Source organism: Taurulus bubalis, assembly GCF_910589615.1.
Source record: "Taurulus bubalis genome assembly, chromosome: 21".
Lineage (NCBI taxonomy): Eukaryota > Metazoa > Chordata > Actinopteri > Perciformes > Cottidae > Taurulus > Taurulus bubalis.
Window position 1 is genome coordinate 413,942 of NC_136609.1, and position 24,406 is coordinate 438,347.

At 45.2% G+C, this 24,406-nt stretch overlaps 1 protein-coding gene across 1 annotated transcript; it reads right to left on the reverse strand.

Moving 5' to 3' along the window:
- On the reverse strand, positions 1-23,997 carry dnajc27 (DnaJ (Hsp40) homolog, subfamily C, member 27; the record flags this gene model as incomplete). The annotated part of the gene is made up of 7 exons (XM_079236700.1): positions 1-168; positions 17,976-18,136; positions 19,686-19,808; positions 19,959-20,123; positions 20,206-20,275; positions 20,351-20,433; positions 23,911-23,997. 7 exons carry the CDS (start codon positions 23,995-23,997, stop codon positions 36-38), a joined length of 822 nt encoding a protein of 273 aa, XP_079092826.1. The 3' UTR covers positions 1-35.
- Between the last annotated feature and the right edge of the window lie 409 nt (positions 23,998-24,406).

The window sequence follows — 24,406 nt, forward strand, 5'->3', positions numbered from 1 at the left end:
GTGTGATTGGTCCGTTCCCGTCCAATCAGAGCGAGTTATTTGATGTTCTTCAGCAGTGAAGTGCGAGCATTCACCACGGCCTTGAAGGCGTCTTCGCTGCCGGGGGCGACGCACTTGTCAGGATGCAGCAGGACGGCCAACTTCCTGTACGCCTTGTTCACCTCCTCCCTGGAAACAAGCAGGTAGGAACCAACGTCACCACCCCAGGGGAAACACACATACACACATATACCACTGTTTTATATTGTGTTACATTTTCACAGTGTGGAAATGAAATAACAACAATTCCTATTTCTAGATGAATGATTTATCTATCCATCCATTATATATCAATCCATCCATTATCTATCCATCCATTATATATCAATCCATTCATTATCTATCCATCCATCCATCCATTATATATCAATCTATCCATTATCTATCCATCCATCTATCCATCCATTATATATCAATCCATCCATTATCTATCCATCCATCCATCCATTATATATCAATCTATCCATTATCTATCCATCCATCTATCATCCATTATATATCAATCCATCCATTATATATCTATCCATCCATTATATATCCATCCATCCATCATATATCCATCCATTCATTATATATCCATCCATCCATTATATATCTATCCATCCATCCATTATATATCCATCCATCCATTATATATTCATCCATCCATCCATTATATATTCATCCATCCATCCATTATCTATCCATCCATCCATTATATATCTATCCATCCATTATATATCCATCCATCCATCCATTATATATCAATCCATCCATTATCTATCCATCCATTATATATCAATCCATCCATCCATTATCTATCCATCCATCCATTTTATATCTATCCATCCATTGTATATCCATCCATCCATCCATTATATATCTATCCATCCACCCATCCATCCATTATATATCAATCCATCCATAATCTATCCATCCATCCATCCATTATATAACAATCCATCCATTCATTATATATCCATCCATTATATATCTATCATCCATCCATTATATATCTATCCATCCATCCATTATATATCCGTCCATCCATTATATATCTATCCATTATATATCCATCCATCCATGATATATCTATCCATCCATCCATCCATTATATATCCATCCATCCATCCATTATATATCTATCCATCCATCCATTATATATCCATCCATCCATCCATTATATATCCATCCATCTATCCATTATATATCTATCCATTATATATCCATCCATCCATCCATCATATATCCATCCATCCATGATATATCTATCCATCCATCCATCCATTATATATCCATCCATCCATCCATTATATATCTATCCATCCATCCATTATATATCCATCCATCCATCCATTATTTATCCATCCATCCATCCATCCATGATATATCCATCCATCCATGATATATCTAAATCTATCCATCCATTATATATCCATCCATTATATATATATATATATATATATATATATATATATATATATATATATATATATATATATATATATATATATCCATCCATTATATATCCATCCATCCACTATCTATCCATCCATCCATTATATATCCATCCATCCATTATCTATCCATCCATCCATTATATATCCATCCATCCATTATATATCCATCCATCCATTATCTATCCATCCATTATATATCTATCCATTCATCCATTATATATCCATCCATCCATCGATTATATATCCATCCATTATATATCCATCCATCCATCCATTATATATCCATCCATTATACATCCATCCATTCATGATATATCTATCCATCCATCCATCCATTATATATCCATCCATCCATTGTATATCTATCCATCCATCCATCCATTATATATCCATCCATCCATTATCTATCTATCTATCCATCCATCCATCCATCCATCCATCCATTATATATCCATCCATCCATTATATATTCATCCATACATCCATCCATCCATTATATATCCATCCATCCATCCATTAAATATCCATCCATTTTCAACCGCTTATCCGGGGTCGGGTCGCGGTGGCAGCAGGTTCAGCAGGCCGACCCAGGCTTCTCTCTCACCCGAAACACTTTCCAGCTCATTCTGGGACCCCGAGGCGTTCCAAGGCCAGCCGGGAGATATAATCCCTCCAGCGTGTCCTCGGTCTTCCCCGGGGTCTCCTAACAGTTGGACGTGCCTGGAAAACCTCTAATGGGAGGCGTCCAGGAGGCATCCTGACTAGATGCTGAACCACCTCAGCTGACTCCTTTTCAACACGAAGGAGCATCATCTCGACTCCAAGCTCCCCCCTGATCTCCGAGCTCCTTACTCTATCTCTAAGGCTGAGCCCGGCCACCCTGCGGAGGAAGCTCATTTCGACCGCTTGTATCCGAGATCTCGTTCTTTCGGTCACTACCCAGAGTTCGTGACCATAGGTGAGGGTTGGAACGTAGACCGACCAGTAAATGGAGAGCTTCGCCTTCCGGCTCAGCTCCCTCTTCACCAGGACGGACCGGTACAGCGCCTGTTTTATTGCTGCAGCCGCACCGATCCGTCTGTCGATCTCCCGCTCCATCTTACCCTCACTCGTGAACAAGACCCCGAGATACTTGAACTCCTTCGCTTGGGGTAGGCAGTTTGTCCCCACCTGGAGGGAGCAATCCACCGGTTTCCGGCAGAGCACCATGGCCTCAGATTTGGAGGCGCTAACTCTCATCCCCGCCGCTTCACACTCGGCTGCAAAACGCCCCAGTAAATGCTGGAGGTCACAGTCCGAGGAGGCAAACAGGACCACATCATCCGCGAACAGCAGAGAGGCGATCCCGAGACTCCCGAACCGGATCCTCTCCGCCCCCTGGCTGCGCCTAGATATCCTGTCCATGAAGGTCACGAACAGGACCGGTGATAAAGGGCAGCCCTGGCGGAGGCCAACACCCACCGGGAACGTGTCTGACTTACTACCGAGGATACGAACACAGCTCCTACTGCAGGCGTACAGAGACCGGATGGCCCGTGCCAACGGGTCCGGCACCCCATACCCCCACAAAACCCCCAGAGGGACCCGGATAGTTCGAGCACACTCTCCGGTCCCCCTTCTTGAAGATGGGAACTATGGTGGAAATTTTATTTAGAAGGCATTATTCTTAAACGTGTGGATCATTTGGTGAGGTCAGTTCGCCCAGACTGAACCGGGCCATCTTGGAATGATAGCAGGGGTATCTTTCTATTGTTTGGATTCTTCTGTTTTCTTGTTTTCTTTCTCTGGGCTATCACTTTTTCTTTCTCAGGGCCGCGACCAAGCGGCAGGCGCCAGCTGGGTGACGTGGACTGTCTCCTGTCTGCACACGGATGGCAGCGTGGAGGGGGAGGGGAAAGGCGAGAGGGCAACCATTTCAAAGAATAATTATTGATGTATAAAACTCATGTGAACTATTTTTTCCGGGTCAGACCTCCGAACCATTTGTGGGGAAGTACTCTGCCCATTAAATTGAATTATTTCCAAGTTTCTGTTTAATAAATACTTAAAGACATTTAAGTGTTTCACATCGCATTTGTTTTCCACTGAAGGAAATTGACAAGTTAAATTTTCCATTACAATTGGCGACGAGGATGAGGTTGGACGTGTGATCTGGACTCCGTTGGACGACAGAAGTCGACTACTATATAGCTGATTCCTCCCGGAAGGTGAGAGGCTGTCCTCGGACGGAGTTTGAGATTGCCGCTCCAATCCTGAGTTGGGAAAAAGAATTCCACCCGGTGAGAAAGCAGTTTGTGATGTGACAGACACTGGGGAGGCCGTAAATAATAATAATAATAATAATAGCTAGGATTTATATAGCGCCTTTCATGAAACCTGAGGACGCTTAACAAAGACATAAATAAACATAACAAATGCAACAGTAGCTAGAGGACATAGGCTTTGGTGAAGAGGTGAGTTTTGAGGAGTTTTTTGAAGGTGTCCAGAGATGGTGTGTTGCGGAGCTCTATGGGGAGAGAGTTCCAAAGTGTGGGGGCTGTCACACTGAAGGCTCTGTCCCCAAAAGTTCGCATTTTTGTGTGAGGGATGGAGAGCTGACCCGTGTCTGAGGATCGAAGGTTCCGGGACTGTGTGTAAGGGTGGAGGAGGTTAGATAGATACTGAGGAGCCAGGGCATTGAGGGATTTGTAGGTGAGGAGGAGGATCTTGTAGGTGATGCGGGACTTGACCGGAAGCCAGTGGAGGTGGATGAGGGTGGGGGTGATGAAATCAGGCTCGCACAAATAGGGTGCTGAGATGTCCTGGTATGCTTGCTTGTAGTCTTATAGGTTTGATCTTGGTGTGTTGCACCGGATTGTGATAGCTTGGTGTATTACACTGGGTTGTGATCACTTGGTGTGTGCACCGGGTCATTCAGGTAATTCCGTGAGCAAGGTAATCAGAGGGGACCTGAGAAAATCTCGCATGAAGAAGGCATGCTGGACAGATGTGTCCCGGTGGGCTTGTGGGGTTATAAGTTTGATCGTGTGTGTTGCACCGGATTGTGATAGCTTGGTGTGTTACATGGAGTTGTGATCACTTGGTGTGTGCCCTGGGTCATTTGGATAATTCCGTAAACTGCGACTGGAGAGAGGCTGGGTACCGGTAAGCTTGTGTTTTTTTAGCTTCGATCTTGTGTGTCATTTCCTGATTACATGAGATTGTTCTGAAAGGAAGGTAGACAGGCAACTATAGTGTTTTTTTTTCTTTTCTTTTTGGTTGGTTGGGTTTTGTTGGAGAAATGGGTAGAAATCAGAGCAGAGCGAAGCCTGTGCAGCCTGAGCCGCCTGTAAAGCCTGTTTACAAAGTATAATCTCCGGTGATACAATATATGTGGGAGAAGGATAAACAAACTGTGGACCAGTTGGAAGAATGGGTAAAAATGGGTTTTCCGGAGAAGGGGAGTTTCAGTTTACAACAATTGGAGCAACTGGGAGCTTGTTTGGATCAGAGAGAGAGAGACGAAGCAGTAGAACATGAGAGGAAGTCTGAGAAAGAAAGGGAAAGCTGTACCCCGTTTAAAGCAGACTGGAAGGGGTATGGTATGTGGAGGGAGGAAGCAGAGGGAAAGGAAGAGATTGAGGAATGAGTGTGATAAAAAAAAATAAAGCAAGGGGAAGGGATGAAGGAACTGAATGCACTGCTAAACTGTATCCTTATTTGCCCGAGGTAAATGGTGGTGTGGACGCTGATCTGGATTCCCTCCCGCCGTCCTACGCTCCTCGGAAGGAAAAGCCGTCCGACCACCAGCCAGGCAGAAAAGAGGAGCTGAGCAAGCCCCTCACGCAGAATGCAAAGCAGGAATTCGAAGCAAGTCAGGCCCTACCCGCTCCCGACTTGGCCCTCCCGGATCCCCAAGTCAAGACCCAAGTGCAGATAATGCCCATGGTGGAAGTAGCAGGACTTGAGGTTCCCATGCTGGTTTTCCGCCCGTGGGGAGAAAAAGAGATTGAAGAAGCAATGATTCACATGACAAGCCCAAAGATAAATCTGGCCCAATTCGGAAAAAAGTCTTCTCGCTTTTGTTGGAGAATACAGGCCAACCATGACTGAGATACGCCGCCTGCTGAGCAAAATACTCAAACTGGACTATCACAAAATTGCAGGGGTGTTTACAACCGATATTTTGACCCATCGGAGTGTCAACCAGGATCATGACCACAAGGACAATAGGCCGTACAAGTATGCTGTTGCGCTGCTCCTTGAGGAATGCAGGAAGGTTTTTCCTCCGGTCACGAGCTTGGCGAACATTGCAAAACTGAGGCAGAAACCGGGGGAGGCATGCACCGCTTTCCTGGCAAGACTCACAACAGCCTTTGACCAGCACAGTGGACTAACAAAAGACAGAATGGGAGCTGCGCCTCTGGAGCCGTATGAGGTGCATCTAAAAGAACATTTCCTGTGTAAAATGAACCTGGAAGTGGCGACAAAGATCAGAGAAAATTGTGTCACGTGGATGACTGCAGACCTAAGCACCATACTGTCATATGCTGAACATGCTGAAGAGCTGATCCAGAGCAAGGAAGAGGAAAAGATCAAGTCTCGTCAGCGCAGGCTCGAGGATGCCCAGCTGACGATGTATGGCGGCATGGCATCAGATGGGGAAGCTGATGGACAGCAGAACAACACAAAACATGGGAGAAGAGGGGCCAAAGAAGACAGAGGGGAAGAGACTTTGACACGCGAGCCAAGGACTATGTGTGCTACACATGTGGCGAACCCGGGCATTGGAGAAGGGACTGCCCGTGGGCCCCATGGAATAAAAACAAGGCTGGTGGGGAGGATCCGGCAGAAATCTGACTCGGAGGAGTGGGGGGCGACGGGACGGACCCCAGAGAAGGACCTTTTGACGCACACGCCTCAGCTAAAAGGGTGAGCAAATTCTGATTTGAAATATGACAAATTTGTGCATGCGATACACACATTAGAAATTAGGCAAAAACACAACACACACCATAAGATATATTTGAATGAAAATTGAGGTTTTAGGAAATGACCATAAGTCATGTTAACTATTAAAGGTGAGATGTTCCATATTTGATTGACACATGAGCCAAACTCTCAATTTTGACTTCTGCTTTACCTGTTCCTCCTGAGAAGAGTGGCAGATATTGCAGAGCGGTTGGCTCTGTGGGCGTATCAATTAGTGAACCGTAGACGCTATTGTCTTGTACATTTGATGACATCAAAGTCAGACATGTATTTCTGCTGTCTGATTGCTGCCCCTTAAATTTAGCGGGGCAGACATTTAATGTGCATATTTGGAATTATTCTCACATCGGGCCCTGATGGCCCGATGGTGAGCGGACAAGAAACCGAACAAATAATGAAATATGACACAGCGGACTGATTTTGCTTCACAACATTCACCACGTGTAGAAAGTCACATGCAAGTTCACTCACTACACTGCACCGCACACAGATGGGCTGTGAGGAGGTGTGGTTTGGAGTGAATGAGGAAGAGATAGAGGGTTTGGCTATGAGGGACATTTATTGGACCAAGAGTACTGCCACTGTTTCTGTCTCTGTCTCCCAAGCAAGCTGAGTTGTTCGTGGGGAGATTCCACATGTTTCCTTGGCACGAGGCCAGGAATGGAGAAGGAGGACATGGCTGGCTGGCTGCGCACGCAGACTCTGCATTCTGATCTCAGGCCTTCATGAGCTCCTGAGGACCGGTACAGTAAGAAAGGCGACGTTCACAAAGAGCGAATCTAAAGTTTCACATCTGGGACATGTGATCACAGCAGGGGTCAAAACCCTCTCTCCCAAAAGAATACAGGCTGTGGCTGAAACACAAACTGAGAAACAAATGAGAAATGACGTCTTGTTGTAGATAGTGGATCCCAAATTATTCAGAAAGAGAGGCACTACTCTCTTCCATGAGTCACGGTAAACATCTTTCTGCGCATGACAAACTGACCTGGACTGACTCCTCGAGTGAGGCGTTCCTTGACTTAAAGAGTGCATTACTGGGTGCTCTGACACTTGGACTAGCTAAACTGGACACACCATTCACACAGTACGTTGACCAACGGGACGGTCACATGACATTAGGTTTTGACTCAGGACTATGGGGGGAAACAGAGACCTGGTGTTTGTTTCACTATTGTTTTCTACCTTAATCCTGCAACTTGTTTTCTTACTCCAACAGATGGAGAGCCACATAACTATGTTGTTTTCTTTTGAACAGGTCTGAGTGCTGAGCTAGGAGCGATACTGCTCCCTAAAACTGACTGTGGTATGAAATGTGATGCTCACGCTAACGCTTCTGATCCCTTTCAACAGGTAATGCTGCAGATGCTGCTGCAGCTAGAAGCGAGGCTTATTTAGGTTCTCTTTTCAGCTCATAACACTAGGTGTGCCTTCAGAAATATCTTTCACTGATGATGTTGACGTATTTCCAGACATTGGCTGCCCCAAAGTGAAGGGATGGGCCTCTTCTGGTGCAGTTTTTCTGTTTTGCTAAATTAGCATAGGTAATTTAGCAAAAGGGGGAGTATGTATATGTAGGTTATTATAAAGATAGATCCATATTCTGTATAGTTATTTTAGTAATGGCAATCTAAAAGGCATCAAAATAACACAGTGATAAAAGAGTAAATACTTTGGTAATTGTTCAAGGCAGATTATAATTATTTTTGTTCAACTGCTCATTAAGATGTAGGTGTCACCAAAGCAAATAAAAGCAACATTTAAACACAGATAATAAAAACGGTTTATAACATGTTATATCTCTTTATAGGTTTTCAAATTTTTAGGGGAAATTAAATCAAAGTATTCAAATTAGTTGTTAATTAAGGGAATGTAAAAGAACGGGGAAATAAATATTCCTAGTGATTATTTGAGAGAGCACACGTCAGAGTGCCAAAGGCCAATAGACATTATTCCTCCGACAGACTTTTACGTTCTAGAATCCCACTTTCACTGATTGCTTTGAATCAGAAGACACTGCGCTCAATTTGGACATTAAATGAAACTTATTTGGAATCCACATGGAACACAACAGTGCTATAATACGTCACAATAAATAGCTGAATTTGGCTGATAAGAAATATGTGAATGCTCCCAAGGCTGATCCTGCAGCAACACTACGCCTGACTGGTTTCCTCCCAGGGACGAGTGGGGAGGAATATAAAAGTGATTATTCTGTGTAATAAAGCTTATAATTCGTGTCATTACAGTATTTTCCTAGATGGGGTGTAATAAAGAATAAATTATCCAATCAATGTTTACAGGTAGAAGGATCAATTAAATCAACAATTGGTTCCTGATGATTGTTATAATAACTTAACTATGTGATTGAATAGATTATTTTAAATTGCTTGTTCCCACCTGACTGACATGTTGTTTTAAATCCAGTACCCTGGAGATTGAGGTCGGTTGACTCATCTCCAAAGATCGTGTCAGGGTTTAATTAATATATGTCAGCATTCCTTATGTATCTATCTATCTATCTATCTATCTATCTATCTATCTAACATAGAGTTGCTTATTTCTCACAAAAACAGCTGAAGCCTAACCTTACAGATGATGTGCGTAAACCATTTTGGGTCAAATGTATTGATGGGTTGACACATTGTAATTACTTTTGTGGTCACTGTTGTGACCAAAGGGAGAATTGTGGTGGACATTTTATTTAGAAGGCATTATTCTTAAATGTGTGGATCATTTGGTGAGGTCAGTTCGCCCAGACTGAACCGGGCCATCTTGGAATGATAGCAGGGGTATCTTTCTATTGTTTGGATTCTTCTGTTTTCTTGTTTTCTTTCTCTGGGCTATCACTTTTTCTTTCTCAGGGCCAAGCGGCAGGCGCCAGCTGGGTGACGTGGACTGTCTCCTGTCTGCACACGGATGGCAGCGTGGGGGGAGGGGAAAGGCGAGAGGGCAACCATTTCAAAGAATAATTATTGATGTATAAAACTCATGTGAACTATTTTTTCCGGGTCAGACCTCCGAACCATTTGTGGGGAAGAGCTCTGCCCATTCAATTGAATTATTTCCAAGTTTCTGTTTAATAAATACTTAAAGACATTTAAGTGTTTCACATCGCATTTGTTTTCCACTGAAGGAAATTGACAAGTTAAATTTCCATTACAGGAACCACCACCCCGGTCTGCCAATCCATGGGCACTGTTCCCGACCCCCATGCAACACTGAAAAGGCGTGTCAACCAAGACAGCCCAACAGTGTCCAGCGCTTTCAGCATCTCAGGGCGGATCTCGTCCACCCTTGGCGCCTTGCCACCAAGGAGCTTTTTGACTACCTTAGCGACCTCTGCCAGGGATATGGGAGAAACCACCCCAAAGACTTCAGGCACTGCCCCCTCTCCGGGGGACATGTTGGCCGGGTTTAGGAGTTCCTCAAAGTATCCATCCATCCATTATATATCTATCCATCCATCCATCCATTGTATATCCATCAATTCATTATATATCCATCCATCCATTATCTATCCATCCATCCATCCATTGTATATCCATCCATCCATCCATCCATTTTCATCCTCTTATCCGTGTCTGGTCTCGTGGCAGCAGGTCCAGCAGGCCGACCCAGACCTCCTCTCACAGCAACATGCTTAGATCATTCTGGGATCCCGAGGCGTTCCAGTCAGCTGAGAGATATAATCCCTCCAGCGTGTCCTGGGTCTTCCTCTGGGTCTCCTACAGTTGGATGTGCCTGAAAACCTCTAATGGAGGCGACCAGGAGGCATCCTGACTAGATGCTGAACACCTCAGCTGACTCCTTTAACACGAAGGAGCAGCGACTCGACTCCAAGCTCCTCCTGATGTCCGAGCTTCTTACTCTATCTCTAAGAGTCCTACAGAGGAAACTCACCTCCTTACTCTATCTCTAAGAGTCCTACAGAGGAAACTCACCTCCTTACTCTATCTCTAAGAGTCCTACAGAGGAAACTCATCTCCTTACTCTATCTGTCACAACCGTCACTAGACGGTAGTGCTTTTATTTTGTTGTCTTGTCACTTCCTGTTTTACTTTGAAATCATCCTCCTGTGTCATGTCTGCTGTCTTTACTTCCTCATGTGTGATTACCTCTCCCTGCCCTGATGTGTTTCACCTGTGTCTCGTTAACTCCCCTCCCAGTGTGTATATATACTCTGTGCTTCACTTGTCTCGTTGCCAGTTCGTTTTTCTTCACCTGTGAGTCAACTTACCAGCGTTTTTCCTGCCTGATATCCTGTTCTGATTCCGACGTCCCTTCGTTTCCGAGTAAGCCCGATCCCTGCCTGTACCTCTGCCGAGTTTGACTGCCTTCCTGTGAATGACCCTGGACTGTTTATGTTGACGATTCTACTCTCCCCTGAGTGAGACAGCTGCTCTCACCACAGCGGGTCAGAGCCTTGCCGACCGGCCTCTGTCCCTCCCCAGTTACATCGGGAGAACCTTCGGCGGTCCTTCTCCAGAGACTCTATCCTGTTGCAATATTACCTTTATCAATAAAGGAATCCTTGTGAACTTTACTCTCTGCCTCGGGTCGTGCATTTGGGTTCTTTCATTAGTGCTCCGTCGTGACAGGACGAACTGGCCTATTATGAACCCAGCCGACCTCGACCGCATGAAGGAGGAGATCTCCGGCCAGGCTCAGCGTTTGGGCAGCCACGAACACATGTTGAAATCTCTCATCGACAACGTGGCCCAGATTTCTACACAGCTCGCTGAGCTAAGTCGCGGCGCTTCTCCGCCAGCTCCACCGCCTGTTGCTGCTTCCCCGGCGCTGCCGGGTGGATCCACCTCCGAGCCTCACATCCCCTCACCCACCAAGTACAGCGGTAACCCAGACACTTGCCGAAATTTCATTACCCAGGTACGTCTGGTGTTTCTGGCCCAGCCTTCCCGGTTCTGTGATGAGTCAGCCAAGATAGCTTACATAGCTAACCTGTTGGATGGTCCTCCTTTAAGTTACTTTAATGCCCTATATGAGCAGCAAGCTCCGCCGGTCCTCTCTTTTGAACTGTTTGCCACAGAATTAAGGAGGATTTATGACCATCCCATCCGGGGACAACAGGCGGGTCAACGATTGCTTAAGCTCCGGCAGGGGAAGAAGTCAGTAAGGGAATTTGCCAGCGAGTTCCGCTCCCTAGCTGTGGACTCCGGCTGGAATGACCTGGCTCTACTTACCGCCTTCCAGAGCGGACTCAAACGGTCCATCGGCAGGGGGATCGCCCTACGGGAGGAGCAGCAGTCGCTGGATGGAGCCATTGCCTCTGCCATCAGGATCTCCGACCAGATGGCGCAGTGGAATCCTGAAGACTCAGCTGTTCGCTTTTCTGCACCACCTGTAGAGTTCCCCAGAGCTGTTACTCACCATGTCGATGCCCGAGCCACGGAGGGAGAGGAACCCATGCAGATTGGTCGCACCAAACTCACCCCGGAAGAACGCCGGCGGCGCATGACGGAGGGTCTCTGCCTCTACTGTGGTCAGCAGGGACATATCATCTCCTCCTGCCCAGTAAAAGCCAGGGCTCACCAGTGAAGGAGAGGGCACTGGTGAGCCGCACCCTGACCCTGTCCAATCCCGCTCGCCTACAACCCCTGGTTCTTCTTCGCTCTTCCTCTGCCTCGCTCCAGCAACCGGTTCTGGTGGACTCCGGTTCCGATGCGGATCTCATTGACTATGCTCTCGCCAAGAGACTCGGCCTTCGGGCCTTCCGTCTTCAACGCCCCCTGGAGGCTCGTGCCTTGGATGGCCGCCTCATTTGCAGGGTCACTCACCGGTCCCAACCGGTCACCCTCCTGTTCCCGGACAAGCACACTGAAACACTATCTTTTCACCTGTTTTACTCACCCTCACATCCCCTGCTCCTAGGTCTCCCATGGCTGAAGCTGCACAACCCGCATGTGGACTGGAGTACTGGGAGAATCCTCGCCTGGGGTCCCCGATGTGCACGTTCCTGTGGGGCCAGGGTGGCACCCATTTCGGCTCAAGGACCTCCTGATCTCTGCCTAGCTCCGGTCTGCACCTCCCAGCTATCCGGCTCTCTGGACACCTTCCCCGCACTGGACAAAGTACCTCTTTGTTATCACGACCTAAAGCAAGTTTTTAACAAAGCCCGTGCCTCTGCACTTCCTCCTCATAGACAATATGACTGTGCGATTGAGCTCTGTCCTGGCACCCATCCTCCCCGGGGGAGACTATTTTCACTGTCTGTTCCAGAAACTGCTGCCATGAGGAACTATGTGGAGGAATCCCTGGCTGCCGGTCTCATCCGCCCGTCCTCCTCTCCTGCTGGCGCTGGATTTTTCTTTGTAGAAAAGAAAGATAAATCCCTCCGCCCTTGCATCGACTACAGGGGTCTCAACGACATCACGGTCCGCAATAGGTACCCTCTTCCTCTCATGTCCTCTGCCTTCGAGCAGATTCATGGTGCCAAGGTTTTCTCCAAGCTGGATCTCCGCAACGCATATCATCTCGTGAGGATCAGGGAGGGAGATGAGTGGAAGACTGCCTTCAACACCCCCAGTGGACATTACGAGTACTTAGTAATGCCGTTTGGATTAACCAATGCCCCTGCTGTGTTTCAGGCTCTCGTCAACGATGTGTTACGTGACATGCTGAACAGTTTTGTTTTTGTGTATCTGGACGATATCCTCATCTTTTCTCCTGATGAGTCCTCCCACATTCAGCATGTCCGTCAGGTACTTCAGCGCCTCCTGGAGAATCAGCTGTTTGTCAAAGCAGAGAAATGTGAGTTTCACCAGCCTTCGGTTTCCTTCCTGGGCTTCATCATTTCGGAGGACAACATTCAGATGGACCCCGACAACGTCAGTGCCGTCAGAAGTTGGCCTACCCCTAACTCCCGCAAGGAGGTGCAGCGGTTTTTAGGGTTCGCCAATTTCTACCGCAAGTTCATCCGTAACTTCAGTGCTGTCGCTTCACCCCTGCATAACCTCACCTCTCCTAAGTTCCCCTTCAGGTGGTGTGATAAGGCTGAAGGGGCCTTCCAACGCCTTAAAGTGTCCTTCACCACCGCTCCCATTCTCTCTGTTCCTGATCCTACGCTCCAGTTCATAGTTGAGGTGGACGCCTCGGGTGTTGGGGCCGTTCTGTCCCAACGGTCCTCTACCGACGATAAGCTGCACCCCTGCGCTTTCCTATCGAGGAAACTTTCTGCGGCGGAACAAAATTACGACATCGGGAACCGGGAGTTGTTGGCCATCAAGGTGGCTCTGGAGGAATGGCGTCACTGGCTGGAGGGGGCGGAGCTACCTTTTCTTGTCTGGACCGACCACAAGAATCTGGAGTATCTTCGGACCGCAAAGAGGCTGAATTCCCGGCAGGCAAGGTGGGCCCTGTTCTTTACCCGTTTTGACTTTGCTCTCTCCTATAGACCAGGGTCGAAGAATGGCAAGCCTAATGCTCTGTCCCGAGTTCCGTCCTCAGAGGGTCCTGTTGCCGTGCCTGAACCTATCCTGCCTGCAGCCTGTGTGGTTGGGGCTTTCAAGTGGAGGGTGGAGGAACAGGTCATCCAGGCTCTTCAGACCTGTCAACCGCCGGACGGCATCCCTCCCAATCGGTTGTTTGTTCCACCTCACCTCCGCTCTCAAGTCATCCAGTGGGCCCACGCTTCACGATTGGCATGTCACCCCGGGGTCCGACGGACCTTATTTATGTCCCAACAGCGTTTCTGGTGGCCCGACATGGAGAAAGACATCACCGAGTTCATTGCGGCCTGTCCAGTTTGTGCCTCCTGCAAAGTGTCCCACAAGCCTCCTGTGGGTCAGCTTCACCCTCTGCCTGTCCCCCTGAGACCCTGGTCACACATCTCCCTGGACTTCGTCACTGGACTGCCTCCCTCTGCAGGTAACACCACCGTCTTAACGGTGGTAGACAGGTTCTCCAAAATGGTTCACTTCATTGCTTTGCCTAAGCTTCCGTCTGCTAAGGAGACTGCTGAGGCACTCCTGTCTAATGTTTTCCGCATTCATGGTTTCCCTGTTGATGTGGTTTCTGATCGAGGTCCCCAGTTCACTGCTCTATTCTGGAAGGCCTTCTGCTCCCTCATCAGTGCCGCCGTCTCCCTGTCCTCCGGCTTCCATCCGCAGTCCAATGGACAGACTGAACGCCTCAACCAGGAGATGGAGACTACGCTGTCTGGTCACCCAGAACCCCGCCGCCTGGATTCAGCAGCTAGTGTGGGTGGAGTATGCACACAATTCTTTACCCTGCTCATCTTCTGGTTTATCCCCGTTTCATGTGGTGTTCGGGTACCAGCCCCCCGCCTTCCCGTCCTTGGAAAAGGAGGTTGCTGTCCCCTCTGCTCTAGCCCTTATTCAGCGGTGCAAACGCACCTGGAGTCGGGCCAGGCGCTCCCTTCTCATCAGTTCGGAGCGTTACAAGAAGGCCGCTGATCGCCGCCGCACTCCTGCTCCAGAGTACCAGAACGGCCAACGTGTCTGGCTGTCCACCCGCAACCTTCCCCTACATATGGAGAGCAGAAAACTGGCACCCAGGTTCGTTGGTCCTTTTCCCATCTCTAAAATCATTAATCCTGTCACTGTGCGTCTGAAACTCCCCAGGACCATGAGAGTGCACCCAGCTTTCCACGTCAGCCAGATCAAACCCGCTAAGGAGAGCTCGTTGGTGCCCACTGCCCAGCCCCCGCCTCCCCCCCGACTTGTGGATGGGGGTCCTGTTTATACCGTCCGCAAGCTCCTGTCCTCTCGCCGACGTGGCCGCGGGTTTCAATACCTGGTGGACTGGGAAGGTTATGGACCTGAGGAACGTTCCTGGGTGCCCGCCTCGCACATCCTTGACCCTTCCCTCATCCACGAATTCAACCAGTCCCATCCTGATGGCCCTAGGCCGTCAGGTGCCGGCCGTAAGGGGAGGGGTACTGTCACAACCGTCACTAGACGGTAGTGCTTTTATTTTGTTGTCTTGTCACTTCCTGTTTTACTTTGAAATCATCCTCCTGTGTCATGTCTGCTGTCTTTACTTCCTCATGTGTGATTACCTCTCCCTGCCCTGATGTGTTTCACCTGTGTCTCGTTAACTCCCCTCCCAGTGTGTATATATACTCTGTGCTTCACTTGTCTCGTTGCCAGTTCGTTTTTCTTCACCTGTGAGTCAATTTACCAGCGTTTTTCCTGCCTGATATCCTGTTCTGATTCCGACGTCCCTTCGTTTCCGAGTAAGCCCGATCCCTGCCTGTACCTCTGCCGAGTTTGACTGCCTTCCTGTGAATGACCCTGGACTGTTTATGTTGACGATTCTACTCTCCCCTGAGTGAGACAGCTGCTCTCACCACAGCGGGTCAGAGCCTTGCCGACCGGCCTCAGTCCCTCCCCAGTTACATCGGGAGAACCTTCGGCGGTCCTTCTCCAGAGACTCTATCCTGTTGCAATATTACCTTTATCAATAAAGGAATCCTTGTGAACTTTACTCTCTGCCTCGGGTCGTGCATTTGGGTTCTTTCATTAGTGCTCCGTCGTGACACTATCTCTAAGAGTCCTACAGAGGAAACTCACCTCCTTACTCTATCTCTAAGGTGTTGTAGGAGAAATGCTTTAGAGACTCATGTTGTCACGGCCCTTATATATACATATAAGGAAATGTTTTATCCACATAAATTAATGTAAAATCCAATGAGAACAGCAGGACGAGCAACAGTTCAGCACACACACTTCCCTAATGTTCCTCAGTGCACAGTACACATTTGGGCAGAAGCAGTACCATCTATGAAACTGGGTGCAGCCCTTATCACAAACTGTGTCGTTCCCCTGGTGAAGAGTTCACAGTGACCTGGGGCGCGTCCAAGTGCTGAGCCAAAGGGAGGCTTCGAGATGGAAACCGGAGTGTGGGCCAACGGCCAGGATAACATAATGAGCAGACACTGACACCTGGGAACTGATTGGTGGACGTGGTCAATAACACATGACGAGAACTATGTAATGAGGATGAACGGGGGCGTCCAGGGGGAGTGGTGCTGAGTGGCCTGTGGAGTCTCAGTCAGTTAAGTAGATAGATTACAGTTTATTCAGTATCGGGTTTAGAGAATATTCATCATTAACTAAGGTATTTTTCCACATCAAAGGCCCTACAGAGGAAACTCATCTCCTTCCCCTATCTCTAAGAGTCCTACAGAGGAAACTCATCTCCTTACTCTATCTCTAAGAGTCCTACAGAGGAAACTCATCTCCTTACTCTATCTCTAAGAGTCCTACAGAGGAAACTCATCTCCTTACTCTGTCTCTAAGAGTCCTACAGAGGAAACTCATCTCCTTACTCTATCTCTAAGAGTCTTACAGAGGAAACTCATCTCCTTACTCTATCTCTATGGCTAAGTCCTACAGAGGAAACTCATCTCCTTACTCTATCTCTAAGACTGAGTCCTACAGAGGAAACTCATCTCCTTCCCCTATCTCTAAGAGTCCTACAGAAGAAACTCATCTCCTTACTCTATCTCTAAGGCTGAGTCCTACAGAGGAAACTCATCTCCTTACTCTATCTCTAAGAGTCCTACAGAGGAAACTCATCTCCTTACTCTATCTCTATGGCTAAGTCCTACAGAGGAAACTCATCTCCTTACTCTATCTCTAAGGCTGAGTCCTACAGAGGAAACTCATCTCCTTACTCTATCTCTAAGAGTCCTACAGAGGAAACTCATCTCCTTACTCTATCTCTAAGGCTGAGTCTTACAGAGGAAACTCATCTCCTTACTCTATCTCTAAGGCTGAGTCCTACAGAGGAAACTTATCACCTTACTCTATCTCTAAGAGTCCTACAGAAGAAACTCATCTCCTTACTCTATCTCTAAGAGTCCTACAGAGGAAACTCATCTCCTTACTCTATCTCTAAGAGTCCTACAGAGGAAACTCATCTCCTTACTCTATCTCTAAGAGTCCTACAGAGGAAACTCATCTCCTTACTCTATCTCTAAGAGTCCTACAGAGGAAACTCATCTCCTTACTCTATCTCTAAGGCTGAGTCCTATGAAGGGTGCTTCACTAGGAGCTGCCCACTGCTCCTTAAAATACTAAGGATGGGTCAAATGCAGAGAATACATTTCATGTATGTATGTAAAAGTATGTACTATGACAACCACCAGGTGGTGATCAGCTCTGCTCCTCTCTTCACCCGAGTGTCCAAGACATACGGCCACAGATCAGATGATACAATTACAAAGTCGATCATCTTCAGCCTCAGGTGCTCTGGTACCAGGTCACGTATGAGCCTCTTATGCTCCAACATGGTGTTCCTTATGGACCAACCAGGTATATCACAGAAGTCCACAACAACACACCTCAGGTTCAGACCGGCAAGCCGTTCCTCACAGTCACCTCCAGGTTTCTGTCATCGCCCACGTGAGCGTTGAAGTCCCGCAGGAGAACTATGGAGTCGGCAGGCTCCATGGTTAATAATAACATGATAATAACAATAATAATAATAATAATAATAATAATAACTACATAATAACAACAACAACAGAACTGGACCCACCTCGTGGCTCCCGGCTTCACCCCCAGCATGTCCCAGGAGTCCTTGCTGCTGCGGAGGCGCCGGATGGTGTCGGCCTGCTCCTTGGTGAAGCCGACGCTGACCTCGGACACGGGCCGCTTCCCTCCGTTCTCACACATGTCGGTAATGGAGGAGAAGAACGCCTGTGAGACGGAACACATCGTCTAGAGCAGCGGTTCCCAAACTTTTTAGGCCACGCACCCCCTTCTACATCCCGACCGGGTTCACGCACCCCCAATCCTCCACACCTTAAAAAAAACGCAACAGAGCCTATTTATAGCCGCATAAAATCGGACCAATGCGAGAACTGTTTGCTCGCGCGTGGCGTTTGTTACAAGATTTAGTCCGCTGTATAAATGTCAGTTACACAAGGCGTCAGTTTTAAAGAGCAATAAGGGCCGTTCACACCAGACGTGACTCTCAAAAACGCGTCGCTAGCAAAACCATTGTTTTCCTATGGTACGGCGCGCCTTTCATGCACGCTTTTTAAATGCCGCGCGACGCGTTTTTCTAGCGTTTTTTCTGCGCACTTACAAGTTGAAATATTCTCAACTTTAAGCGCCTTCCACGGAGTCGCACAGCTCAGTCGCACAGCTCCCTGGATGGCGAGGACACACGCACAGGCTCAGAGGCAGATTGCATTTCACATGTATTTAATTAAACACAGTAAGCCACGTAAAGAACAAAGAGTGGCACATGATAGGCTCAGAAACAGATATAAATAAAAAAAGGAGGAGTCCATATGAGGATGTTCACATGCAGCGCAGCAAGAGAGATAGAGAGGGAGAAAGTGAGAGACGTGAGTCTCTCACTTTGAGAGACTCACGTCTCTCACTTTCTTTTTTTTTTTTTTATGTGAATGAGACTGCAATTGTTTTTGACTGTTTTGTAACTCTTCCAATTTTGATCTAAAAATGTAAGGGGCTTCTGACTTGCACTGGCATGCTTGGTGTTCAGGTGGCGGCGCAAATAAGAGGCTTCAGACAGCTGTTAGCCAGAACCTCACTGCACAACACGCACTGTGGCTTCAGGCAATCTGCATTCCAATCCAAGTGAAGCCCAGACCCAGAGAATTGTCATCATGTTTCCTCTTTTTTTCCCAGTCTGATGCTCACTCTCGTCTCCTCTTTTTTCACCTTGACTCTTCGATGGGCCTCTGTGCTCCCGCTCCGTCTCCTCTTCCTCAGACTCCCGGTCGGTTTCTTCTCCCGGTCTCTCCCCAGCACCTCTCCGTTTCTCTCCCTCCGGTTCCTCCCTCTCTCTCTGTCCCTCTCCTCTTTTATTGCTGATAGCTTCAGATGTCCCACCTGACAGCTTCCCCGATTTCAGCCAGTTTAACATGTTTTCATGGATGTTGCTGAATGAATGAAATGACGTTAGGTGCACAAGCTAGGCTAGCTAGCGTGTAGTAAAAGACAGTCTGGCGGCCGGACCGGAAGTGCATCTATTTATTAAATTGTACGTTTTTTATTTTAAATTTAAATCTTACAAAGGGACATTTTATAATTAAAAAATCCTACTTAATTTTTTTATTTTTATTATGTTTAATATTAATTATTACACCATTAGACCACCATTACATTTTTCCTCTCGCGCACCCCCTAGAGGCAGCTCGCGCACCACATTTTGGGAATCCCTGGTCTAGAGGAACCCGTTCAAAGAGCAAAGACAGAAGGTTCTGCGCTCGAGTACCTGGAACATCTCGTTGATGCCCTCTCCGCTCTGAGCCGACGTCTCGAAGTAATGGAAGCCCCGAGACTCCGCCCACAGACGCCCCTCCCCCTCGTCCACCGCACGCCGCTTCGTCAGGTCCACCTGTAAAAGAGGGGGTTACTTCCTGTCCTCTGGACCACGATCGGTGGAGAGCCTCCGATCGGTAGAGAGCCTCTGATCGGTGGAGAGCCTCCGATCGGTAGAGAGCCTCCGATCGGTAGAGAGCCTCTGATCGGTCGAGAGCCTCCTCACCTTGTTGGCGCACACAATGAAGACGATGCTCTCCATGTTGGCCTGAGAACCCATCTCCTGCTTCATCTCCCCGAGCCAGCTGTCCAGCGCCTCGAAGCTCTCGCGGAGCCCCACGTCGTACACCAGCAGCACGCCCTGGCTGTCCTTGTAGAACTCGTTACGCACCTGGGGGGGGGGGGGGGGGGGGGGAGGGGTTACAACCTCCTTCTGATGTACAAGTACAACAGAGGAAGTAGAAATAACTCACTTCGTAGAAGAATGGGTGGCCGGCCATGTCGAAGATGTTCACTTTGATCTCACGATCTCGAACCTGAACTCTGACATCACACACAGTACTATTACATGAGTACTAATACACAGTACTAATACACAGCACTAATACATTAACTTACTTGGTGACGCCATAGTCGATGCCGATTGTGGCCAAATACTTTGGAACGAACCGTTTCTCACAGTAACGTTTGATGATGCAGCTCTGAAAGAAACGAGAGCAGCTTTACTGCCAGTAAAATACCAGTAGAATACCCAGTAGAATACAAGTAGAATACCAGTAGAACAACCAGTAGAATACAAGTAGAATAACGAATAGAATACCAGTAGAATACCCAGTAGAATACCAGTAGAATACCAGTAAAATACAAGTAGAATACCAGTAGAATACCCAGTAGAATACCAGTAGAATAACGAATAGAATACCCAGTAGAATACAAGTAGAATACCAGTAGAACAACCAGTAGAATACAAGTAGAATAACGAATAGAATACCCAGTAGAATACAAGTAGAATACCAGTAGAACAACCAGTAGAATACAAGTAGAATACCAGTAGAATACCCAGTAGAATACCAGTAGAATAACGAATAGAATACCAGTAGAATACCCAGTAGAATAAACAGTGGAATACCAGTAAAATACCAGTAGAATAATCAGTAGAATACCCAGTAGAATACCAGTAGAATACACAGTAGAATACCAGTAGAATAACCAGTAGAATAACCAGTAGAATTACGAGTAGAATACCAGTAGAAGAAACAGTAGAATAAACAGTAGAATACCCAGTAGAATACCCAGTAGAATACCGGTAGAATAACCAGTAGAATAAACAGTGGAATACCAGTAGAAAACCAGTAGAAAAATCAGTAGAAAACCCAGTAGAATACCAGTAGAATACCCAGTAGAATCCCTGTAGAATAAGCAGTAGAATACCCAGTAGAATACACAGTAGAATACGCAGTAGAATACCCAGTAGAAAACCAGTAGAATACCAGTAGAATACCCAGTAGAATCCCAGTAGAATACCCAGTAGAAAACCAGTAGAATACCCAGTAGAATACCAGTAGAATCCCAGTAGAATACCCAGTAGAATACCCAGTAGAATACCAGTAGAATAACCAGTAAAATTACCAGTAGAATACCAGTAGAATAAACAGTAGAATACCCAGTAGAATACCCAGTAGAATACCAGTAGAATACCCAGTAAAATACCAGTAGAATAACCAGTAGAATAAACAGTGGAATACCAGTAGAATACCAGTAGAATAACCAGTAGAATACCCAGTAGAATACCCAGTAGAATCCCAGTAGAATACCCAGAAGAATCCCAGTAGAACAACCAGTAGAATACCCAGTATAATACCAGTAGAATCCCAGTAGAATACACAGTAGAATACCCAGTAGAATACCAGTAGAATACCCAGTAGAAAAAACAGAAGAATACCAGAAGAATACCCAGTGGAATCCCAGTAGAATACCCAGTAGAATGACCAGTAGAATACCAGTAGAATGACCAGTAGAATACCCAGTAGAATACCAGTAGAATACCCAGTAGAATGACCAGTAGAATACCCAGTAGAATACCCAGTAGAAAAACCAGTAGAATACCCAGTAGAATACCCAGTAGAATAAGCAGTAGAATAAGCAGTAGAATACCAGTAGAATACCAGTAGAATACCCAGTAGAATACCCAGTAGAATAAGCAGTAGAATAAGCAGTAGAATAAGCAGTAGAATAAGCAGTAGAATACCAGTAGAATACCCAGTAGAAAAAAACAGTATAATCCCAGTATAATCCCAGTAGAATACCCAGTAAAATACCAGTAAAATAACCAGTAGAATAACCAGTAGAATACCCAGTAGAATATGCAGTAGAATACCAGTAGAATACCAGTAGAATACCCAGTAGAAAAAAACAGTAGAATACCAGTATAATCCCAGTAGAATACCCAGTAAAATACCAGTAAAATAACCAGTAGAATATCCAGTAGAATACCCAGTAGAATATGCAGTAGAAAACCAGTAGAATAACCAGTAGAATACCCAGTCGAATACCCTGTAGAATAAAAGTAGAAGACCAGTAGAATAACCAGTAGAATACCCAGTAGAATACCAGTAGAATACCCAGTAAAATACCAGTAGAATACCCAGTAGAATAAAATTAGAATACCAGTAGAATACCAAGTAGAATACCCAGTAGAATACCAGTAGAATACCCAGTAAAATACCAGTAGAATACCCAGTAGAATAAAAGTAGAATACCAGTAGAATCAGCTGTTTTTAACATGGAGTCTGGTGCATGTATATATATATATATATATATATATATATATATATATATATATATATATATATATATATATATATATATATATATATATACACACATATATATACATATATATATACACACACATGAACACGGAGGTCGGGAAGGTACTATGTGTACTTATATACACAAATATACATATGTATATATATATGTATATGTATATTTGTGTATATAAGTACACATAGTACCTTCACGACCTCCGCGTTCATGTATATATATATATATATATATATATATATATATATATATATGTATATGCGTATGTATATGTATATTTGTGTATAAAGTACACATAGTACCTTCTCGACCTCCGCGTTCATGTATATATATATATGTGTATGTATATGTATATTTGTGTATAAAGTACACATAATACCTTCTCGACCTCCGTGTTCATGTATATATATATATATATTTATATATATATATGTATATTTGTGTATATAAGTACACATAGTACCTTCCAGACCTCCGCGTTCATGTATATATATATATATATATATATATATATATATATGTATATCTGTGTATATAAGTACACATAGTACCTTCACGACCTCCGTGTTCATGTATATATATATATATATATATATATGTGTATTTATATTTGTGTATAAAGTACACATAGTACCTTCCCGACCTCCACATTCATGTATATAAATATATATATGTATATGTGTATGTATATGTACATTTGTGTATATAAGTACACATAGTACCTTCCAGACCTCCGCGTTCATGTATATATATATATATGTATATTTGTGTATATAAGTACACATTACCTTCACGACCTCCGCGTTCATGTATATATATATATATATATATATATATATATATATATATATATATATATATATTTATATATATATATATATATGTGTATGTATATGTATATTTGTGCATAAAGTACACATAGTACCTTCTCGACCTCCGCGTTCATGTATATATATATATATATATATATATATATATATATATATATATATGTATGTATATTTGTGTATATAAATACACATAGTACCTTCCCACCCTCCGCGTTCATGTATATATATATATATATATATATATATATATATATATATATATATATATGTATATGTGTATGTATATTTGTGTACACATAGTACCTTCCCGACCGTTCATGTATATATATATATATATATATATATATATATATATATATATATATATATATATATATATATATATATATATATATATATATATTTACATGTATATTTGTGTATAAAGTACACATAGTACCTTCTCGGCCTCCGCGTTCATGTATATATATATATATATATATATATTTACATGTATATTTGTGTATAAAGTACACATAGTACCTTCCCGACCTCCGCGTTCCCGAGGCTGATCACCTTCACGCGCAGGGACTTCTTGTTGTCGCGTCTCTTCGGAGCGTTCGGTTCCATTCTGTTGTTGTTGTTGTTGTTAGCTAGCAGGCTAACTAGCCGTTAGCACGGTCTGAATGAATACTCTGCTTTTATTTCTTTAAACTCTTTGTTTCACTTTAACTTCAGAGCTCATGTGTCGGTTCCGCCGCCATAGTTCTGGTCCTGACTCTGACTCTGGTTCTGGTCCTGGTTCAGAGCTACTATGCTAACAGCTGTTTGGGAGGAGCCACTATGAAGCTAACCTCTGACTTCCGCTGTTATTTTCAAAATAAAACGAATTGTTATTTAAATCCATTCATTTGTTATAAAAGGAGAAATCTTAACCTATAAAACATGTATCCACATACATAGATGCATATATATATAACCACGTATATCCACATACAGACCTATGCACACATATACATAAACATATATATATATATAT